Source organism: Coffea arabica, chromosome 6c, assembly GCF_036785885.1.
Source record: "Coffea arabica cultivar ET-39 chromosome 6c, Coffea Arabica ET-39 HiFi, whole genome shotgun sequence".
Lineage (NCBI taxonomy): Eukaryota > Viridiplantae > Streptophyta > Magnoliopsida > Gentianales > Rubiaceae > Coffea > Coffea arabica.
This window is the reverse complement of record NC_092320.1, coordinates 1,893,586-1,914,179: the sequence shown is the minus strand read 5'-3', so window position 1 is coordinate 1,914,179 and position 20,594 is coordinate 1,893,586. Positions and strand designations below refer to the sequence as shown.

Genomic DNA, 20,594 nt, shown 5'->3' with positions numbered 1-20,594 from the left:
TTGAAGGGGTACGTATTGTCGAATCTCATTCCGTTGTTATTTATCACTTATTCTCCTTTATCTTAAGTAAAAAATAAGGGGACAAAACAGTAGCCAAAAGAAGAAAAACAAGAGAAAACCAAACTCAATTAGCAAAAACATGTGAGAAAAGCCAATTGCATTGAAGTGAAAGAACAATAAGCCGAAGTTATATGTGACCTCGGCTCCAGAGCACAAGAAATTGACAAAGCGAGGTCATCCATGACCTCGGTACACCTATTAGTCCACCTATTACAAAAATGGGCGCTCCTAAGCACTCTGGCCTACAATTTCACCCCCCACTTCGGCGTCTGGCTGGGCCTTAGCCCCTTCGCCGGCCTGACCTCCTTCAGCCTCTTTACTGGTTTGACTCCCTTCGACACTATCCCCATCTAGTTCAGATTCTAGGAGCCATTTGTTGAATTCGGCACGGACCTCGGCCAGGTCCTTCCCAGCCTGAATGCCCTCTGCTATGCGGTCGCATAGCTCCTTGGCATCCTCGTTGTAGTGTGAGGTGCTCTGAAAGGACTCTAGCTGCTCAGAGGAGAGGAAGGGTGTCGCCTCGGTGATGGCCGACGTGTAACCCAGCATGAAGCTCGGCCTTGAGAGCTCGCCGAGGTCACGAACGAAGGACTCGGTCCTGCGGAACGCCTCTACGGCGGAGACCCCGGCTGCGTTTATGGCCTCCAGACTTGACTGCTCTTGTTGAGCCCTTCTTTGCCTCTCCTCGTCAAGCGCGGTGAGCAGGGAGTTGTTCTCGACCACGGCATTCTCCCTTGCTGCCTCGGCTTTATCCCGTTCCTGCTCGGTGGCCTTCAACTTCTCCTCCAGGTCGGCAATTTTCTTCTGAAGCTCGGAGGGTGACTCGTAGGTGCTGATGAAGTCCCCGAAGCGTTGGTACATTTCGGCGACGAACGCCGTAGTGGCAGCCCAGGAGGCCGCTGTTCCTTGCATCAGCTCGGCTGGATCGAGCTTCCTGGTGTAAGTATTGTCCCGCGGCAAGACTGAATTCACCAGGAGCTCGTGCGCGACCTGGGAATTCTTGCAGCGGTCATTCACATTAATCTCCCACTCCGGACAAAATTGTGCCCCGGAGTGCCTTTTGTCTTCCCCTGCTGTGAGAGAGGGTACATGATGGAGGTTGAACAATGAGTTCCCCGTAATGGGGTGATCCTGAACCATGGTAGCACCCCGGCCTCTTCCCCGAGGTGGAGAAACCAAGGTCACTCCACGGGAAGGAATCCCTGTTGGAATGGATGACTTGGACCTCCCAGCCGTGCCCGAGGTGTGCGAACCCTCGCCTATTATCACCACGGCGGGCTCACGGGTGCCCGCTGTTGCCGTGGTCTTTTTGGCCGCCCTGGAAGAGGTCTCGGCAGCGTCCTTGCGCTTCTTTGATGGCCTCTTCGCCACCTCGACTTCTCCCGAAGTAATGAGATCGGAAAGTCTTGTCACTGCAAAGAGTGAAGCAGAGTCAGTTAGAATTCAAGAAGAGGGAACAAGAAAAGAAAAATGGAAAAGTACGGGGTATATGAAGCCTAGTGGAGATCAGGACGGGGTGATCCGGGCTGATTAGGGCTCGACTGAGCCCTCCTTCCACAAGCACGTTCTCAGGGAAGTCCCAGCAGTTGATTTTGAGGCCTGACCCCGTCAGTTTGTGGAAGTTGCGTTCTTCCAGTTTCCCCGGGGAAGTCTCTTTGACCGAAGTGGGAGGCCTCCACCAGAATCCTCCAGGAAAGTCCTCAGCCGGGACGAACATGAAGTTCCTTTTCCACTCCTTTATTGAGCTCGGCGCATCATACACCAACTTCGGGACCTTATTCCCGAAGTAAAACCAGCCCTTCTCACTCCCGCTATTCTTAAGTGAATAGCAACGACGGAAGAGGTTGACGGTGGGTTCGATCTTCTGATGTCGGCAGAGCAATTGGAAGCCGACTAGGACCCGGATCGTGTTCGGGGTGAGTTGAGTGATCCTCACCCCCCAGTACCTCAGGCAATCCCGGAGAAACCTTGTGGTGGGCATTCTGAGCCCGGCCTCCAGCTGATCCATGTATACTGCCACCCTCCCTTTAGGTGGCAGGGCGGCAGATTGGTCCGGCTGAGGTACGTATATGCTGTAGTCCCTTCTCCAGGGGTATTTACGTATCACCCCGGCCACAGAAGCTTCCGACATGGCACTGCGGAAGGCTGGCATGTGACCATAGTTCATCGTTGCTACATTAGGAGGAGTGGAAGGCTCCTGCACGCCTTCATCTTTAGGAACCTCATTCCCGAGGTCGTCGTTATACAGGACCTCGGGATCAACCTCGATCTCGTCGGCCTGTTCCTCCAAAGTTTCAGCTCGGTGAGACACCTCCTCACCTCCGTCCCCTGTGCCAACTGTATGTCCTTCCTCGGAAGGGTCAGGCCTCTCTGCCTCGGTGAAGTTGGGTCTCACTGTTTCTTTGTGGGTATGAGCGACTCTAGCCATAAGGGCAGAAAAAAGAAGTGTACTTACTAGGGAATGCGAAGTGAAGAAGTGGTGGAGGATAATTTGTAGAAGATTGCCGAAGTGAAACGACGAGGAGACAGAGCTCTGAAGTGATTTTCGATTTTTAGTAGAGAATAAAACGGTGAAAAAGAACCCCTATTTATAGGCAGCAGAGGGAAACCAAAGAGTCGGCACCCCTCGAACTTCCTACAGCACCCGTTCTCTCTCCTCATTAATGCAAATCCTGTTCACCTGACGATTGATTCATTCCTCGCTCCTTTCCCAGGTCCGTGTTTTACACGCTCATCAGCCTCGAGGAGGTACGACTTCAGATAACAACGACTTCGCCCTTCTCGAAGCTTGGGGGGCTTAGTGAGGAAGGTGATTTCGGCCCGGGTAATCCGATGGCTCACCCCGGGTCTCCCGCTCCGAACACCGCCCATCGAGTCACTCCCCGCCCCTTGGTCACCTCGGTCAATCTCATAGCCGAGGTGATCTATGGACACCCGACTCCAGCACAAAGGTTGGATGTGACTCTTGGAGCCTCTGACACCTGACAGAAGGCTGTCCTGACACGCCGCCTGAACCTTACCAACGTCCCATCATGTCTTTTCATAGGGACCGGTCTAATCCACCGGATGCACTGACCGAATCAGATCTCTAGGGACCTGTGATGGATGTTCTTCCCACGCAACCTTCCCCTATAAATACTCAACCCTTCTACTAAAAAGGGGGATGACCAATTTCGGGTAAAACAATACTCTCCTCATTCACTATCCAACTATCTTTACTTCCGAACTGACTTAAGATTCGGAGTTATATCGGGGGATTCAGTCCCCCCCTATAACCTGAGCAGGTGACCTCGTCATAGTGACCAGACTCAAGGAGGAGGTATTCACGCTTCCGGGAAATTCTACCTCATCCAGTCAGAATTTACCTCTTCAAAGTCTATATGTAAAGCATATGTTTTTCAACTGCTTCGTTTTGGATTTATGAACATTTACCGTCAAAAGTCATAGATTTCTAATTTAAACTTGAGCTCTAGAGGACTTAATTAAGATACAAAGCCAGTCATTTAAACGCAAACTTTCACAATCATTCCCACTTTTTGTATTCGATTTGGTCACTTTCTGGAATTTAATTTTGATTTTTGTATTAAATTTGTATTTGGACCCTAATTAACAGGTCGACTGGGCACTCACTAACAAAATATTGTAAAATGAGAGTTTAAATGTCTAAGAATTTCAAAAAGTTGCGGATTAAAAATTGAAAAATTGTGATGTTTTGCTTGTTCTTATTAAAATACGTGTTGTTAGGGGAAATAATGTGGTTGTGTTAACAACAAATAAGCAGGAATTAAAACAATTTACAAACGACAATAAAAGCTTACCTTCTTTTGTCATTTAAATGGTTATGATTTGAGGTTGGCGATAACTGATTATTCTAATAAGTGCCTAGCACGAGGTTTTAGTTGTTATTTCTTTATTTATTTTTGGTAAGTATATGATTAAAGCCAAAAGGTTTATGAAAATATAGGAGATAGTAAATGTCAGTGTGTATATTTAAAATATTATCTTTGCGTATTAAATTAAAAGTTCACTAGCTAGAAGGCATTTACAAAATTCCTTTGGAAATTTAGGGTGGGGTAAAGAGTGGATCATAACAAAATTGATGATGATATAAACATTTATAAATAAAAACTAACTCGAGCATTTATCTTTTTTATTAGTTTGGATTATAGTCAGTAAAATACAAAAATGGTAAAAAACGAGTGTTATGCATATGCAAAATACTTTTTAGAAGTATGATTAAAAATTCGGGGTAAAAATACATCTTCAACAAAATTGTATATACAAAAATTCTTAAGTGAATAATACGAATATATTTGAAAATTACGGAACTAAAGCAGCGATAAATTTTGCAATGATTTTCCAAAGATTATACTATATTTATACTAATTTTAAACCTTTTTATTATTGTATGAGTTGTTAAGTTTATTAAAATAAGATCATTTTATTACTCTTACCTCTCATTTGGTACGCAAGAAAGATCAAAATAAAAAGGCCTTTTCTTTAAGGGGCCATTCATGCGTACTTCTCATGAAATTATACGTAGGAGTGTAATAATATCTACAAGAATTATGATATACGTAGCTCTTTTTTTTTTATATATATAAAACTTAAAAGGCATGCCATTATCCTTACTAAAATTTTAAAATATTTTAAAAAAATTGAAGTATCATTCCTGGTGTATAAATTAATGCGCTCAAACTTAAAAGTTTACTATATGTGTTTTAAATAATTCGTGGTATATGCGAATATTTTTCGGAGCATTTTTACGGTGTACAAAATATGAAAATATTTTTGTGAATAATAGATACAAACATGTATTATACGAATAAATATTGACTAACTAGGGCTTGGATGGGAAAAACATCATACGCTAGTGACGCGACGGGGCAGGCGTTTCAAAGCCAGTTTGGTAGGCATACTGCTAGTCTCGGCTCTCGAGTAGCCATTGATTTGAGGGCGCAAACGAATCAACCAAATCCTACGGAATACCCCCAGGCAAGGTTTGTTAAGACGACCAAGAGTAGAGTTTCGTTTCAGACAAGTGAGAAGTGAGGACCTTGGTCCACTAATCTCCCTCCGTTCTCCCGTGATTCTAGGCGTCTTCTAATTCACGTTTCTCTGGGCAGAATCAGTGAGACCATCGTTGTAGATGACGTTCTATGGATTAGGGTTTTTTTCTTCGTAAGCAATGGTAGGAATAATGGCGACAGTTTCCAGAGACAAAATCTCGAGTCTCATAAACTCGGTGAAGTTTGACGCTAATATTCCTTCGAAGCTGGAACACTTGCGCTCGCTGAGCGACGAACTCTCGAATGCCGATTCTGTCTTGCTCTCCAAGTTTCTCTCCCCTCTTCTGGACCTCCTCTCCGACCGCTTCAGTCCCGTTCGTAAATTCACTGCCGAGTAAGAAATCTTTGTATGTGCGGATGCTTGAAAGGTGTTATGCTCGTGTTCGATTTAATGAAATTGGAGGAAATGCAGAACATTTGCCTAAAGAAACTTCTGGAAGTTATTTATACCTGAAATGTTGCTCAACCTTTTTTTTTTTTTTTTCTTCAAGTGAAGGTCTTAGACTAAGACAAATTGACCTTAGAATGTAATTCTTTTCCTTTACTCAGTCCATGCTGCCACTTTAGCATCTGCAACCAGTTTTCATTCATTTTTTTGTTACGAGTTGGTCCTCTATAGGATTTTGCATGCGTGGTTCATTGGCAGAATTATGATGACATTGACATAGACGAATTAGGGGTGATATTGGTAGGTTAGGACTCGCATGATGTGATAAGCTGGATTCATATTTTGAGCCAGTGCTGGAGACTTGATTGGCCTGTAAAAGGTTTCCTGTCAAAGGAGGTTAAAGTACTAGACGAGTAATGTGTTTGTGTTGGATTCTTTCCGCTGTAGGATGATTGGCGACATTGGATTGAAGTTTGCAGAATCCATACCTGAAATAGTACCTGTATTAATACCTGTGTTGAAGGATGATACCCCAGCGGTTGCTCGACAGGCTATTAGGTGTGGTATGGAGATTTTTCGCTATGTTCTATTCAAAGTTGCGCTCCAGGTAAATTGGAATTGTATGGGCACGCCATTGGGTTTAGATATTTGTCCCTTGCTTGTGGAAGACCTTGATTTAGTTAATTTTTTCGCAGTGCTATGATAGTTGGTCCTACAGTTGCTCGCATTGTCTATCTTCTACCTTGTGGAGATTTTCCTCTCCTCCCATGTCCTCTGGCTTTTATTTCATATGACTTGTTGTTCATTACCATTTTGTATGTGCTGTTCGGTTCAGTGATAGACTCCAAACACTATGATGCATGGCTTTGATGCTTTATACTCGCTTTTGAAACCAATAGTCTACTGCTTGGATGGGATATGTTTATTGCCTATATTTTGCAGATCTTAATTTTGTTTCCTCAGGATATAGGCATGCATATAAGAAGTTATTAAAATGAAACAAAAAAAAAAAAAAAAAGAAGGTAAGTTTGTGTAAGCATTGTCATTGATTTTATTTTTCTCTATATTTTATTTTGTGGTACCCGTATTTTTTTGTCTGCTGAGCTCGTTTTAATCACTTATTTGCTGAAAGAAGTCTTCCTCTTGCTGAATCTTCTGTTCTTGAGTAAAATTGTACGTATTGCATATTCTTTTGTGTACTTTGCAGGGAATGTATTCAAACGAGTTGGATACTTCTCTGGAATCATCTTGGTCATGGATGCTAAAGTTTCGCGATGAGATATGCTCGTTGGCATTTAAGGTAAATGAGACTCTAGAAACATGGGATGCACCTATCTAGCCTCTGTGCACTGTTTAACTTGTTCCTATAAAATCTTTAGCCAGGAAGTGATGGGAGAAGGTTGCTTGCACTGAAGTTTATGGAAACAGTTGTTCTACTCTATACACCTGATCCTAATGGCTCCTCAGATCCACCTGCTGATCTAGATTCAGAAGGTACTTTAGGTATGCATCTTTTCGGTATGCATTTGCTCCTTAGCCTATCCCTAAAGGCATTTCTTAAGTTACTAAATATGTATTTCTTCTGAAACCTTCTCACCTTCTGCAGCCAGTGTTAAAGAATTTAACATATCATGGCTTCGAGGGGGTCATCCTATACTAAATATTGGAGATTTGTCAGTTGAAGCAAGTCAGAGTTTGGGTCTGCTGCTCGATCAGTTGAGATTTCCAACAGTAAAGTCACTGAACAACTTGATTATCATTATGCTTATCAACAGGTATTCCTTATATCTTACTTTGCTTCAGTTTTGTAATTTTAAATTTCTGTAACTTTTTTTCCTCTTTCACTTCATATTCGTCTCTCAATGTGTGTGCGTGCATGCATGCATCTTTGTTTGTCTGGCTGTCTCTCACTTTTCATTTCTTCTCTTTAACTGCGGTTTCGTTTTGTCATTTTCCAACAGTCTCTCTGCAATTGCAAGTAAAAGGCCTGCATTTTATGGACGTATTCTGCCAGTTTTACTTGGTTTGGACCCTTCAAGCTCCAGTGGCAAAGGGGTGCATCATGCTTTGAAGAGTGCCTTCCTCTCTTGCTTGAATTGTACTCATCCGGGTGCTGTCCCGGTATTTAATTTCAATTTTTATTTTTGAAATGAGCATTCTTGAGTCTCTTGATTGGGATCATTTTTTTTTAGTTATGACTTTTTCAGATGTAAATACATTCATGAGTCTTATTCTTCTACTTTTATTGTGTCTCAGTGTTGTCCTGTTTTGTTAATTTTACTGATTTCATGTTCATACCGATTCACTGATTACTTAGCTGTACAATATTGGGTAATAGGCAGTACAGTGAAATGTATAGCGTGAAACCTGCTGCATGTACTCTCTCTCCCTATATATATATATGTATCATTCTCTCTCCTCAGCCAACAATACTGAAATGGTTCAGTGCTCAAGACTGAAATTCTCTTGACTTTTCTCTTCCTGTTCATTTGGATTAGGATGTCTTCTCAAGTAGTTTTTCAGGTGAATTTGTTTACAGACTTGTGGCTTTGATTTTGAGCATCACTAACTTTAATTGACTCTTTGGCTTTTCAGTGGCGTGATCGCTTAATTGATGCTCTGAGAGAATTAAAAGCTGTAGGAGTGGCAGAACATGCTGCTATAGAACTAGCTTCACAAAATAGTGGAAGTTTAGAGAGGAAAAATGATTCTTTAATAACCCAGGTATGTGTTTTGTTGGCTGTAGCCGTGTTTGACTATAGTTAATAACATCTTTATGTTTCTGCATATGTATATTAGTACATAAAAGTAGACTTAAAATCAATCTTTATGGACTGTATTCTTTCTTTCCTTTTTTCAACACTTATTTCTAGGATCAAATTTTTATAGGATCGAAAACCTACAAGCAAGGCCCTTGATGATATACGCAATGACGCCAGCAGGAAAAGAACAGGAATGGAAGAAAGTACTGATCTACTTGAGGATAAAATGTCTGTAAAACGCATGAAATCTGTGCCTGTCACCTCTGATGGATCAACAAATGATTTAAGTTCTGACCAGGGCAGAGTTCCTTCTGGTGGATCTGGGGCTTGTAAAATGGAAGAAGACAGTGGCCCTGTCCAACAACTTGTTGGTATGTTTGGTGCATTGGTTGCTCAAGGAGAAAAAGCTATTGCATCATTAGAGATTCTCATCTCTAGTATATCAGCTGACTTGCTTGCTGAAGTTGTAATTGCTAACATGCGAAATTTTCCTTCAAATCGCCCTCAAATTGAAGGAGATAATGAGCAGTTGTTTGGCAGAGGGTCTTGTCCTGGCATGTCAGGAAGCAATTCTGAGTTTGATAATTTAACATTGCTTCTCACCAACCTTCTTTCACAATCTAGTGCTGTCTCACAGAAAGATGGTGGGATGGATTCTCTACCTTCTGCAGCAAATGAGCTTGAGGTGCTTCTGAATCCTCAGCCTGTTTTTCTCTTTTCTTTTTTTGGTATCATTCAATCTGCAACCCTACTTCTCTTATGATGGCCATTTGACTCTGTCTAGAATCTGTTTTTTAACCATCAGTTCTTTATAATTTCTCCACAAACTGCTTTTTGTGTTGATTCTGATTGGGCATCATTATTTAAGATCAATATCCCCTTAACTGCAGCTAAGAGGGACCTCGGGTAATACTGATGTCCCTGGTATGAGCTATGTGATGGAAGAGGCTTCGGTGCCTACAACTACTCCAGCTTCTTCAGGTGGACATGTCCCATGTGACACAGAGAATGGTGGTTCAGGGACGCCTTCTGATGTTATTGATGTTGGGAATGAAGAGAGTGACATACCTGGTCTAGATTTACCTGTTCCCAACGATGAATTAGTTATTACTTCTTTGGGTTCAACTGAATTGAAGGATGCAAGTCAAGAACAAGTTAGTAGTCTAGCTAGGTCATCACTAGAATTACTTCCTTCAGTGTCAACTGATAGGTCTGAGGAACTTAGCCCTAGAGCTACAGTCACAGACCTAAGCTGTGTCAACTCCTTAAGTGCAACTTCTTCTGGGTTATCGACACAGTTGCTTTTGCCCAAGATTTCTGCCCCAGTTATAAGTCTTAGTGATGACCAGCTAGATAACTTACAGAAGCCAATTCTCTTGCGCATAACTGATACTTACAAGCAAATAGCTACCGCTGGAGGTTCTCAAGTCTGCCTTTCTGTACTTGCTTATTTAGGAGTTAAGGTACTGTGCCTAAGATTTCTTTGTCTGATATATGTTCTTATAATGGTTGTAATAAGAAGTGCTAGATGTTGTTCTTGAAAACAAAAGGTGCTCAAGATTGTTTCATGTGCTTCTTGATGCAGTTTCCATTGGATTTAGAGCCATGGAAGTTACTACAAACACATATACTGTCTGACTATGTAAATCATGAGGTAATCATACCTTTTGTTGATATATTCGGTTTGTATGTGTCTGGAGACAGATTGGTTCTTGAAATGTTGCACTCTTTTCATTATGCTGTCCTCACTTCGAAAAGCAGATGGCTTGAAGCCATACAGCATATGATTTTTGTTTTTAAGCTGTTATTCCATTGGCACTTTATAACTAGTGATTCTTGCTTGCAAGTTTCTCCAATCTTTACATCAATCACCTTTCCACTTCCTATTCTATGGGCATTAATGATGCAACATGATTTAAATGCATTGCAAATTTTTATAGGTTATTCTTAAGAGACTTCTCACCAAACATTGGAAGTTGTAAAGAATGTATTCAATGATCTTTGAAGAACTTTTCTTTTTCTCTTACCTTTTCTTTGTTTGATTGGAAAGCAGGTACTTTAACCAAGGCCTTATATGGAATATCAGTAATTGGTCATTAACTTTAGTTAAAGGCTGTGTAGCATAGGTGGTATATGCAGTTCAGTGCATCTATTGGTTGTCACTTCTGTCAATCTTCATAAGCCTTCTTTGTTTGGTTGGCTACTCAAATTTTGCTTTGTGGCTTGTACTTTATCTCAACTTTTAGCATGTTCTAATATTCTGAAAACTTATCGAAATTTTTTAGTATGTTTATATGCATATTTACATGTGATCTCTAGCATAGAATAGTCATAAATTTTTCCATTTCCTCCTTTCCAGATATTTTAGCTGTAAAAATTATTTCCATACCTTTTGGTGTCTGCCTTTTGTATTTGCAATATTAAAGTTTCTAGTAACATGGCTAACCAGTGGAAGTTGTCAGGGGCACGAGTTGACTTTGCGTGTCCTCTACAGGTTATATGGTGAAGCAGAAGAGGACCACGACTTTGTTTCCTCAACCACTGCTAAATCTGTATATGAGATGTTTCTTCTTACCGTGGTATGTGATCTTTTCTACCTCTTTGGCCTAAGTGAATGGTAGCTATTTATACCATCTTGTTTATCTTCTAAAATGCAGGCAGAAACATTAAGGGATTCTTTTCCATGGCCTGACAAATGTCTAAATAGATTGCTTGTTGAAGTTCCTTACCTGCCCGATTCCATTTTGAAATTGCTTGAGGGCATGTGTTCCCCTGGTGGCAGTAACAAAGATAACAACAATCCGGAACGAGTTCGGCAAGGTCTTAGTATTGTATGGAGTCTGATTTTGTTGAGGCCTCCTATTCGAGATGCCTGCCTAACAATTGCTTTGAAGGTTTTTCTCTTCTATTGTAACATTATTAGTTTTGCTTTAATATATGCTTCAATGGTTTCCTAATTTATCTTGTTCAAAGTTCTATGAAAAGATTTATGACTTGTATATATGCAGCTCTTTTGTCATGGGCTTTTGGCTTGTAAATGACTTATTTTAACCTTCTTTGCTTTTTTATAATGGAAAATGTTGAAATATGTTTGTAATTATGCTATAATTGATAGAACAGCTCATTATCTCAAAGAAGAATATTGGACAAAGCTGTGCTCAAGTATAATTAGAGGACATCTATTGGCTAAGGATCCATGGCTTAATAAAGCTAACCACACAGTTATCTCTCTCATGCTTTGTTATGTACTTATTTTGTACCTTTTCTCCCCTTTCTTTTGTTGAAAAGCAGAGGTGGTGTTATAAAGAAGCGAAGGTGTTGGTTAATTAGAAGTTAAAATTTCTTACTAAATATGTGTATGTGGTGTAGGATTGGAGAGTGATAACTCTTTTTAAAAGTTCTCTTTAAATTTATTGATTGAGGGGGCGGTTGTATGTTCTACTTGTGCTTGTCTTCTCATTCACTTGAATTTGCTTGATAGTGAAATTGCTGAGTTTAGGGTATTGGGTTTATGAAGCTATTGTGCACATCCTTTAGAAATAGTCCTTTATTTCAAGCTGAAGAGCTTCTCATGAAATCTGAACGGTATTCAGGTTATTTTATTTAGGAGGCTACTAACTATCCTTAAGTTCTTCAGTTCTGACTTGGATTTTATTTTGATTTCTGATAGAGTGCAATTCATCCGGTTGAAGAAGTGCGAGATAAGGCCTTACGTCTGGTATGCTTTGCTCAAGTCACTTTGAATTGAATTTATATTTGTTGCATATTATGTTCGTTTATATTGCTTCTATGTTTACAGGTGGTGAACAAGCTTTATCCTCAGCCTTCAATGTCACGGCAAATAGAAGCTTTTGCCTGGGAGGTGTTGGTATCAGCTGCAAATGCCAATACTGCACTGGAGTCATGTGATGCTGATGGAGCTAATGCTGAATTTAAGGTCTTGCTTTTGAAAATGGAAAAGTGATTTCACGATTTAAATGCAGCTATTTTGTTTGACTTGCATTGCATTTTTGTTGAACAATTATCTAATTCTGCAAATTTTGAATTAATGATTAAATAGCTTGCTTGTGTTGGAGTAATTTGATGATGTGTAGAAGCCATTTTTATTCAGGATTCTGATATGGGAAAACCATCAAATGAACTTCCTGTTGTTGGTACCTCTTCCAAAGGGTTATCAGCAGTCACCGATTCATTTTCAATATCTGAAAGTATATCGTCCTCCTTACTAGCTGAGGGGCAGCGACGCATGGCTCTGTATTTTGCAATTTGTACAAAGGTGTAAACTTAGTTTCGTTTCAAAAATTGCGCCACAGAAATGAACTCTATGTGAGTATATTATAGATTGTTATACGTCTCTTCTTACACTCATTGTACGTATTCAATTTTGATGCACAGAATCACTCCCTCTTTCGCCAAATATTTGTTATTTATGAGAGTACATCCAAGGCTGTAAAGCAGGTTTTGTACAATCTCAAACTAATATATTATAATTAGGCATTTTGTGTACTTTTTAACAAATTTATTTAGATGTTCTGACCCAATTGTGTGTTACAGGCAGTATTACACCACATCCCAAAGCTTGTTCGAGCAATTGGCCCGTCGCCTGAGCTTCTTCAAATCTTACCTGATCCACCAACTGGAAGCATGGAGCTTGTGATGCAGGTTTTTAGATTTGTGAATATTCTTAATTATAGAGTACTGAGTAATAATTTTTATAAAGTACGGCTCAGTCTTGATGATCTTCCAGGTTTTACACACATTGATAGATGGGACAACGCCTTCCTCGGAATTGTTATCTACCATTAAGAAGTTGTATGATACTAAAGTAAAGGTGTAGAATTTAGCTCTTTTCCTAGTTACTTCTAATCTGAATTCTTCTTGTTGCTGTTTTATTTATTTCTTCTTTTTCTTCTAAGGTGGGGGAGTTGGGTGATAGGGTTGGTCAAAAGTTGGAATTCTTTGAGTATATACAGAGAAATAGCTCAATCCTTGTACTTTACATTTGCAATTCTGCTTTGTTAAAGAGGGACATGTGCACACTAATGGCATGGTAGCATTTCCCACATTTTAAATGTGTTAATTCACTGGTGATTGCATACTATAAACTTTATAAGTACATTTAGTGCTTTATCCTTCTCTGTTGAGATGCCCTTTTTAGATAAGTGATTTTTGCCTTCACTCTGTCACTTTGCTGATTTTTCCTATCTTTATACAGGATGTAGAGATTCTAATTCTCATACTGCCATTTTTGCCAAAAGATGAGGTCTTAATTTTCTTCTTTACATTCTGATTTCTTTTTCTTCCATTTCATATTTATGCAGAGTTTACTTTTATTTATGGCCCTTTGGAATTGCCTACTTGAATAACTTTAAGTAATTCGAGTATTTTAACATACTTTCTTTTTACAGATCTTGCAGTTAGACACGGGATCAGTTATTTTTATCTGGGTCTATGTACCCAAATGAGATCCTTTACCTTTAAATGTCAGCTAACTACCACATGGCATATGTATTAATCACCAGGACAAATCTCTGTAACCACTAGTGATAGAATTTGAACTTTGGTCTGGCTTTTTTGTATGAGATTAATAGCTGTGTGTTATTTGGAGCTTAGTCATGTATTAATCAGATGATTTGTAGTGTATCATACATGTGATATTTATGTAAGATATGCATTGAAACCAAGAAAATTAAATTTTGATGTGAAACCATCATCTAATAAGATGCAAGATTTGCTCATAAGCTATACAACTATATTCTAAGATATGCTTGGGAAATTATTAAAGATGTTTTAAATTATTAATATTGACCTGTCAAAAATATCACGACTAAATTTGGTAGTAATCAGATTCATTCTCTGTGTGGGCGTCTGTGTCTCTCCAATTTTTTTTTTGGTTTGGTCAATTGACTTAGTTACACTGGAATTGAGAAGATTAGAATCAGGGTAGTGTATGAACATGTATGACTTTCATGGAAGGCTTTGTTTTATGGTCTACTAGCTTATGCAATGCAAAGTGTCCATCAAGCTGTTATAGATAGAGACATAGAAATTGTGATAATACCATATATATTTTCTCCCTAGTGACTTGAATTTTGCCTTTTGTGCTTCCCTATAACTGGTTATCTTCTATTTTGAAGGTTTTGGCAATGTTTCCACATCTCGTGAATTCCCCATTGGAGAAGTTTCAGCTTGCCCTTGCACGTGTGCTTCAGGTATTGGTGATTTTTTTTGTTATGTTTCTGCTGTTTTGGTTCTATGTTGTTCTTGTACATCTCTATCTTTTTGATAAGTGGTATGAGTTCATTCTAAACCACCCATTTAATGGGTAGCTTTCTGAAAGAAAAGGAGAGAAAAAAGTGCTTGTGCACAGGTACGTAATGTTTCTTCAAGTCAAACTCGCCCTTGAGCGATTATTAAATTGAAGCTTTTCATGACACTTAGGCCTTGTTTGGACAGCAATTTTCCAAAGAAAAATTGCTACGTTTTCCGTGAACATATTTCCCAATCACCTTTTTACCTCACATATATCAAATTGCTAGTGTCATTTTTCTACAAAAAATCCAAAAAAATGCAATCCAAACAAAGCCTTAATTTTCCGTTAGCAATCATGATTAGTAGTGGTTGGCATTTTTTTTTTTAGTTTTAATTTCTTAGATATTCTGTCTTTGTTCATTCAAGAAGTCATAACATTATGAGCTGGTTTAGTAATCATCTAAATGCATTGAACTTTTTCTAGATAATCTAATTAGTTTAGGGATTTTTTTGCGATAACTACTTTCCTACTCTGATAGTGTATACATCCAGGTTTGCATGTGTTATGCATCCAGGTTTGCTAGTGTGTACGTTGTTAGTGTACGAAAGACTCCTTTTTTTAACACATGATATTTACAGTTTTCTTATCTTTATCCTCAGAATCTGGTCGTGCAAGTGTGAACTTTCCTTTAATAAATATGTTGGAGACTTTTTCATATTTATACCCTGGATGTGTTACATTTTGGATCATTTCTCTTGGCTGTATCTTGGATTTAACCTAGAATTTACTATCTGACCCTTGTCTTAGTACCTTTTTGGGTGATTTTTGAATTGGTTGTTTCTTCCATATGGCTGTTAATTTTACTATGCCACCATTATGTAATGATTTTGACAGCAACAATTTGAACAGGGGTCTTCTAGTTTCTGTCCGGCAATAACTCCAGCTGAAGCTTTGATTGCAATCCATGGAATTGATCCAGAAAGAGATGGGATCCCTTTGAAGAAGGTGCGGAAGCTTATACTTTTCTTGCATGATTTACAATACAGTTCCTGGCAGCATCAGTTCATCACCTTGGCTTTAGGACCCCATATGTGAATCATATTTTGTTCTACCATGTGTTTAGATGCTTAGTCATGCTGTTGTGGTCTTTTTGTCATTTTTGTTCTGGTTAAGGGCATCATAGAAAATCTTTGAGACCCACCCTATCTGAAAATAGCAGCACATTAGTCACATGATATTAGGCTGAGTTTCAGTCTGCAAGAACATCACACAACTAATTCCCTGGACCGTTTAAAACAAGCCTAAAGTAACATCAAATATCCATGGTGTCTCTTGGATGTTATAGCATAGTATTTAGTGGTAAATTCATCTTTTGCACATCCAATGCACACATTCGGTTGATATACTGTTGCACTTATCTGGTGAATAATCCTAAAATGCCTTTCTGTTCTGAGTTATGGTAACTTTTTCTTTTAATTCCTATATAAGCTCTTTTTGTTATTTGTTGTACTATTACCATATATGCTATTCCATATAGGGTAACCTTTCCCACAAAATACAAACACTGCCTTAAAAGTGGAAACTTCTTACCTGCAAATTGCACTTTCTTTGACAGTAAATATCAGTATTTTTCTTCCAACCAAAAAGAAAAAAAGAACTATTCTATTTTTCTATCCTCTTCCTCAATCCTGTATTATTTTGCTAGTCAGGGTATGCTGTTTATCTATGTAAGGGAGATTCCTATCTTTGTCTATTATTTTACAAGCTTTACATCTGTTCCTCATACCTTCAAAACTCAAAAAAAGGACATTTTCCAATACTGCCCTAGCCTATCTGAATAAAGTTGCTTACTGAAGAACATCTTTCTAAGAACAGGTTACGGAAGCGTGTAATACTTGTTTTGAGCAGCGACAGATCTTCACTCAGCAAGTTCTTGCAAAGGTCTTGAATCAATTGGTATGCAGAACTCCTAACTCCACTCCTTTTTTCTTACCCTCCAAACTACGTGGCTTCATTCCTCACTTGATACTGCTGCAGGTTGAGCAGACTCCCCTTCCCCTATTATTTATGCGCACGGTGCTGCAGGCAATTGGTGCTTTTCCATCACTGGTAAGATGATTTTTAGTGATTAAACTGTTGCAGAAAAGTATTTTCTGTATCATATACTCTGCCTGCTGATCTGCAGCTGAATTAACTTGTGTATGATAGTCCCTTTTGAGTAGCCAAGACTTAGGAGTTGATTTCATGTGGGGTCTTGTACACTATATTCAACTACAAAGATTGGTTTTTATTAATATTCAAGTTTGATAGCCCACAAATATTCAAAAAGCATGATAGTTTTAAGCATTTTGCCCACAAGAATGAGCAAATACATTGTGTTTATATCCTTTGAACTTGAGGCATTGTATGTTTATTTGGAATAAACCATGCATTGATTTTTAAGAGTGGTTTGTAATTGTCAGACAACTCAATGAGATTGATGTTGGGAAAAGTGGTGGATACGCTGTGCTGATTATCTTTGTAAATGTAGATCATGTCCAGTGCTGTTCTGACCAGTTCTACCGAGGGATCTTCTATGTGTCCGACTATAATAGCTAAAAACTGAGATCTTCTATGGTTCCAACTATGATATTTTACCTAAAGGATTATTGCTGTGATTTTGTGACTCTAGCTAGAATCTATTATAGGATATGATCCAAAGTCATGGTTAATGTATGATAAGTTCCATCTTTCGTCAAGTATCTCATAATCTCATTGGTGGCTTCCTTACCCTAATTGTGTTTCAGGTGGACTATATAATGGAAATCCTTTCTCGCCTTGTACAGAAGCAGGTAAAAAATTGATCATGGAGTTGTTTCATGTCATTCTTTCTGGGAACTTATTTTCCTGTTGTCTGGCAGATATGGAAGTATCCAAAGCTATGGGTCGGATTCATTAAGTGTGCTTTTTTGACAAAACCAGAATCTTTTGGTGTCTTGCTTCAGGTACTGTTATGTGTAGCAAAACATTAAGTTCATGCTTCATGTAGCTCACTAAACTATATTTTCTTTCAACTAGTAAATTTCTACTTTGCTTTTTTTTTTTTGTCTGTGTGACTAATTAGTGTGTGTTTGGGGGTTATGATAATTAATTTGATCTTGCAGTGCTAAACCAATTGATAAATCTATGTGTTTTATAATTAGCAGATACAGGTATTTTGTTTGTGAATTACCTGCTAATGGTGTGCCATTCCTCATCATCCTCTGATGTACTTGCACAAACTTTATCTTATAAACTTCCTGAGCTGGTCTAGATATATAAAAGATATGGATGTGGCTGACATTCAATGATGAATGATCTGGAAGTGACTGTAATAAGAAGAGTTTTGCCAATTCAGAATTGATTCTGTTCAGTTGTATTATTCTTTTTTTTGGGGGGGGGGGGGGGGGGGCGTGGTGGGTTCTAAATCTTGTGCTACATCATGTATTTGACTCTGCATTCTTCAGCTGAGCAGGTTGCTTGTCAGGCTATCAATTTGAACTTTTTTTTGCTAACAAGCCATCTGTTGTAGAATACAAAATTGGAAGAAGAATAGTTATCAACAGCTGAAAAATGATTGTTTACAAATTCGAGTTGCCATATGCTTGATTTTTTCCTCCCCCTGCTTTTGAAGCAGATATTCGCTAAAAGGAAAAAATTTTGAGAAGACAGTATATGTAATAGAGCTCTCCACTGAGATATGGTTCTTCCTTGGCTTCAATTATCTGTATTTTCTTCATATCTTTAAAATGTTGTAGACTCTTGAAGTCTTGACGATTATGCTGAGACTGACCTTTATGGTTATTTAGTAATACTTGAATATTGATTAGTTTGGTCCAATATTTGTAGTTGACTGCAGTGATTTTATCAATTCTTGTCATACTGTGGGCTCTGGATGTGATGTTAGATGCTTTCGCTTTTTCAGCTTCCACCAGCACACCTGGAAAATGTATTACATAGAACGCCAGCTCTAAGGGATCCCTTGATTGCACATGCTAGCCAACCACATATTAAATCATCACTCCCAAGGTTCACACAAGTTACCTCTGTCGTACTTATAAATTACATTTGTACTTATTCTGACTAGGGAATTGAATTGCTGTGTTATGAGCAGGTCTGTACTAGTGGTGCTAGGATTAGCTTCCGACTTTCATAATTCAGATTTGACAAAACCAACCCATTCTGAGACAGGAGAGTTGGGCAAGTCGGAACATACACACTCAAGTCATGCTCAAAGTGAAGAGACTAGCAAGTCTGATAAGGAGGTGGTGACTGACAAGTCAAAGGAATCATCTGATGCAACTTGATCTGAGGAAGATGGCAAGATGTGCCTCTTGCATGGTGCGTGTATTCAGGTTTAAAACCATTTTTCATTTTTCAGTGGTCACTGGTTCATCTACTTCCCTGCACCATTTTTCATTTGCCGCGAATCCAGACAGTTTGCTTGTAAACGTGTATATAATAAAGATGTTTACAAGTTTACTTTGCAATTAGAGTTTCTTCCTTGATTTATTTTTTCATTCTGAATGCCACCTAGCGACTTTGTACAAGGTGCACGTATCTAATAAGGAGTAATCCATAAACATAAATCTGAATATCTATGTCATCCTAAAAATACTGAAAAAGCTACTGTTATCCTCTTAGAGATGAAGTCTAAAATAACTGCAAAGTCCAAAACCCTGTGATTCTTGTTCTCCAACAATCTGTTTATGCTACAAATTTAATTATGGATCTGAGGAGCACAATTTAGGGAGATAACTAATTCTCAAGTTCTGTCAATTCTCATGTTCTGTCCCCCACCACGAGGGGCCAAGAAATGAATGAAAAGAATATCAAATAATAATGAGGGAAAGTAATCTTAATGCAAGTGTGACACTTGAATAATGTTGAGATTTCCACATAAAAAATGTCAAGAAACATGTAAAGTAAAGCTTAAAAAATTTACCATTTTGACATGAAAGGTCAACTGTGACGGTACAAACTCTTAGTGGGTTATAACTTTTACTCTGGTCCTTTTCCTTTCCAACCAAAGATATAAATTCTGTGTTGAAGATAACAATCACGTGGTCGGTTTTGTATTTTGTTATTCAGTAGTCCACTTTTATTGATGATCGAGTTAGTGCTCACTTATATGTTTTGCAGTTTAAAGTGTTACTTGAGAAGAGTAGTTTGTATTGGGACTGTGCTTAGATAGTGCTATGTATGAGCAAGTAGCTATGGTGAGAGATTTTTATCTAGTTAAGGGAAATCACTAAGAAGGAAACTGCTGCATCAAAAGTTTCACCGAGAGAGCTTTAGGGGAGATCATGGACTATAGTTTGGGTGGTACTATAGACAATTTGCTCATAATCCAGGGTTATTGATACTGAATCAGACTAGCATATTGAAATGTTCTCTGGTGAATCTAGTGATGGTTTTGGTACTCAGATTGTATTCTTTTTACTGGTGAAGTTCTATTAGCCTTTATTGCTATTTTTGGTTTTCTAATTGCTGCATGTTCTGCTACCTGCATTACAGTTAATTGCAGTATGCAGGAATCGTGTGAGGCAGGCCAGTTATCCCAAATCTCTGCTTTCTTGTGCTCTGAAAAGTTGTCTGCATTCATTTGGTGATAAGGTCAAGATCTGCAGCTATCTGTTGGCTCAATCTGTTGATTGGATCTTGAATTTTATCTGGAACATCTCTAATAGGGGTGAAGAAGAAACATGTGGCTAGGGAAATGCAAATCTTTATAATGGTTGGTAGAATTTCTTTTGGTTGACTTGCATGGCTTAAATCTAATGTCGCTAGATACGTGGACTACTGCTACTTGAATTCCCAGAGTTTTAGATGCTGTGGGATGTAGCCCAAGCGGTCAATCTTACAGCACATCAGCCTTGTTTCTTGAAATTATCTCTATGCTGCTGACCTTGATGGTTCCCCCTAGATGCTCTGAATGTTTTATGATTGCTGTTCCAGTGCTTGAGGAAATTAAAAAAAAAAGAGCTGCATCTTGAATTTCATCATTTTCTGTTCTTTATGAAAATTGATGGCTGCTCACATGT

The 20,594-nt window shown here is 38.8% G+C and overlaps 1 protein-coding gene across 10 annotated transcripts; it reads left to right on the top strand.

Annotated features, from left to right (window-relative positions):
• Positions 1-4,919: 4,919 nt before the first annotated feature.
• Positions 4,920-20,555, top strand: LOC113691623 (uncharacterized). Of its 10 annotated transcripts, none has more exons than XM_072051864.1 (29): positions 4,920-5,060; positions 5,187-5,463; positions 5,965-6,124; positions 6,725-6,817; positions 6,897-7,020; positions 7,124-7,292; positions 7,479-7,638; positions 8,113-8,241; positions 8,407-8,964; positions 9,170-9,742; positions 9,865-9,933; positions 10,742-10,858; positions 10,937-11,173; positions 11,950-11,997; positions 12,079-12,216; positions 12,391-12,555; positions 12,675-12,737; positions 12,834-12,941; positions 13,027-13,110; positions 13,495-13,542; positions 14,417-14,491; positions 15,442-15,537; positions 16,408-16,488; positions 16,570-16,641; positions 17,319-17,363; positions 17,433-17,516; positions 18,476-18,579; positions 18,665-18,891; positions 20,068-20,555. In XM_072051864.1, exons 2-28 carry the CDS (start codon positions 5,249-5,251, stop codon positions 18,855-18,857), a joined length of 4,008 nt encoding a protein of 1,335 aa, XP_071907965.1. In that variant the 5' UTR covers positions 4,920-5,060; positions 5,187-5,248; the 3' UTR covers positions 18,858-18,891; positions 20,068-20,555. The 10 variants fall into 10 exon arrangements, 8 of the variants coding, with proteins under 8 accessions (XP_071907965.1, XP_071907964.1, XP_027065651.2 ...); XM_072051863.1 differs by having other exon boundaries at positions 4,924-5,060; positions 5,157-5,463; XR_003448744.2 differs by having other exon boundaries at positions 4,928-5,463; positions 18,188-18,579.
• The last annotated feature ends 39 nt before the right edge of the window (positions 20,556-20,594 follow it).